At 56.4% G+C, this 2,690-nt stretch overlaps 1 protein-coding gene across 1 annotated transcript in view; it reads right to left on the reverse strand.

Annotated features, from left to right (window-relative positions):
• Positions 1–2,690, reverse strand: part of CAPN9 (calpain 9) — a 41,285-nt gene that overhangs the window by 3,547 nt on the left and 35,048 nt on the right. The window contains exon 17 of the mRNA XM_008589971.1: positions 1,246–1,362. Within this exon, the coding sequence (XP_008588193.1) occupies positions 1,246–1,362 (117 nt within the window). The remainder of the gene's footprint in view (positions 1–1,245; positions 1,363–2,690) is intronic.

Below are 2,690 nucleotides of genomic sequence, written 5' to 3' on the forward strand. Positions count from 1 at the left end.
CTAATTTAATTGGTCTGTGGTGCAGCCTGATCATCAAAATTTTCTAAGCTCCCCCAGGCACGGTAATGTGCAGCAAGGTCTGAAAAGAGCTGCTGGAGAAGAGAAGCTATCACATCTCATTATTTCTAGCAGCTCTGGCCGCCTTATACAACTAATATGCGATTACCTTTCAGGAGGGGTCTTTCGGGAATGGACCTGTCCCAGCTTCTGGTATCTCCCTGGAGAAAGCCCGCCTCCTGGCTTGACAGACAAGGCCCTGTAGGGTCTGCTCACCTCTCTCCAAACCTCTCGCAGCACTTACTAGTCAACACATGTTCACTGACTGCCTGCTATGCATGGCTGTCCCGGGGCTCACAGTTTAGTTGGGGGGCACTTCGCACAGGTAGAGAGAGCTGTCGCACTGCGGAACGGAGGGCCACAGACCCTGCCTTTCCTTATCAAGTGCCTTCGAGTTGCCAACCAAACATATTATAGAAAACGCCAAGCAGGACTGGACACACAGTTTGTGGGGCCTAATGCAGAATGCATAGGTGGTGCCCCACGTTCAAAAGTTGACTGTCAAGATGGCAGCAGCAGGGCCTTAAACCAAGCCCAGGACACCGTCCACCCAGCCAAGCCCTTGCAGCTGCCTGGTGCTGAGTGACAGGCCCTGGACCATGCCATTCAGCCTGACCTTCGTGGCCACCCTGGAAGGGGCAGGTGGGTTCGATGATGAACCACAAACGCTAAGGACACCTCCACCTAAGCTCTTTCTGCTCCTGGTGGAGCAAATCTCATTCGAGATGACCAGGTCAGTGTCGGGATTTACAAGCATACTTCAAAAAGCTCGTGAAAGGTAGGATTAGAAGATGATACAAATCTGTCCATGAACTTCAAAGAGCCTGTCCATGAAGACCCCTCGTACAGAGGGGCGGGGAGGGGGACTGGGACTTTTTGATGCTGAACTCTGTGATGGGATTTGACCTGAAACTGGACTTTTCCTCAGATAACAGGCATGAACCCCACGCCACCCTCCTTCTGCAGAGACACCAGGAACGCACAGAGAACGGCGACAGGAGAGATGCGTCACCGAGACTCTCACAGTCCCCCTTGGCTGACCACACAGGCGCCCCGTCTGCACAGATCAGACCAGCGCTCGCCATGGTCTGCCTTTGCTGTGATCTTTGCCAGGGCGATTCTCACGTGCTCATGGAGGGTGACAGAAGACGCCCCGGGGCCGGGACCTCAGCCCCACCGGACACTCACGGCTCGCGTTCTCCAGCCGGACCAGGCAGTTGAGGAAGTCATCAAAGGCCAGCTGGAGCTGCTCGTCCGCGTACCTGAGGACCACCAGCTGCAGGAGGTGACTGCTGAGCTGGAAGCCTGTGGGAGCAGGGGAGACCCACGTCCACCACGTCTGAGCCCCGAGGTGAGTCCACACCTTCGGGGGAGCCCCGGCCAGCCCAGGGGAGAACCCGCGAAAGGCAGCCGGGGTTCCTCCCTGGAACGTGTGTGTCCCAGGCCTGGGGCCCCATCCTCAGTTTGAATGTGGTAAGAGAGTGGCACCTATAGCGGGGGACGGGGTGCTGGTGACCTCACAAAGTAATGGCTTCTGAGTTTAATGAGTTCCTGGTCTTGGTTTTGACGCCAGCATCGCCCGTCGGGCCTGCTGACTTTTCAGGAGCTTCCATTGGGGGAACTTAACGTGGGACAGTGTCCAAGCCCACATGCACTCCTGCTCCAGCCTCCCCTCTAGCTGTCTGCACTCCCTGCCACCGACACATGTCCCTGCTGGGCCTCGGAGGAGTCCAGCGGTGCCACCTGCAGCAAGTGGGCATTTCTCAGGGGCATTTGGCCCAGAGGTGTGGGGGGCCATAGCCACGTTCCTCAGAGAGGTCTCTGCTACCCACAGTGCATGGAGCCATGCAAGGGGCTCGTTGCGGTGGCTATGTCCCAGGAGGAGTGAGGACACTGGGCTGCAGCCAGGGGGACCTGATCTGGCCCCGGTGCTGCTGAGGCCGAGGGCACATGGCCTCACTTCTCTGGATTCCTCTCTTGTCAAATGAGGGCTATTATGGATTGAATTGTGTCCCCCACAGAGTTTAACGTGTTGGAGGCTCGGTGCCCACTGCGGCCGTGTTACGAGGGTGGGAAATCCTATTGTGGTAGTTCAAAGGTGGGTCCTGGGGGAGGTGACTGCACTGTGAGGACTGCACCCTTGTGAATGCCACACTCTTGGAATAATGGTCGTGGTTCTGAGGGCTTTCAAAGGAGAGCCCGTGAGAGCCTCTCCTGTCTCTGCTCTGCCGTTCGCCATGTGAGACCCTGCGTCACTGCCAGGGAAGACCCTCACCAGATGTATTCCCTGGACTATGGACTTCCCAGCCTGTGAAACTGTAAGCAATAAAGTTTGTTCCAGGTATTTTGTTATAAGCATCAGAAAAGGACTAATACAAGGGGTTTAGTACATGGCGACGTTCCTTCTAGATCCGATATTTAATGCTTTGATTTCTAATCAATGCCCTTAAGAGTAATTTTCTTCCCCTTCATTGCAGTCCACACGCTCCCTTTGCAGGAGGTGTTTGTGGGGTGTCTAGCCAGAGGAGGCTGGTCACACGCAGGGCACAGCACGGAGGCTGCACAGTGGGCTGGCTGCTGGCCACGCCGGAATCCCGGCGTCTGCCCTCCATGGGGCTGGAGGAAGGGGTGGG

Source organism: Galeopterus variegatus, unplaced genomic scaffold, assembly GCF_000696425.1.
Source record: "Galeopterus variegatus unplaced genomic scaffold, G_variegatus-3.0.2 Scaffold5783, whole genome shotgun sequence".
In the NCBI taxonomy this organism is placed as follows: domain Eukaryota; kingdom Metazoa; phylum Chordata; class Mammalia; order Dermoptera; family Cynocephalidae; genus Galeopterus; species Galeopterus variegatus.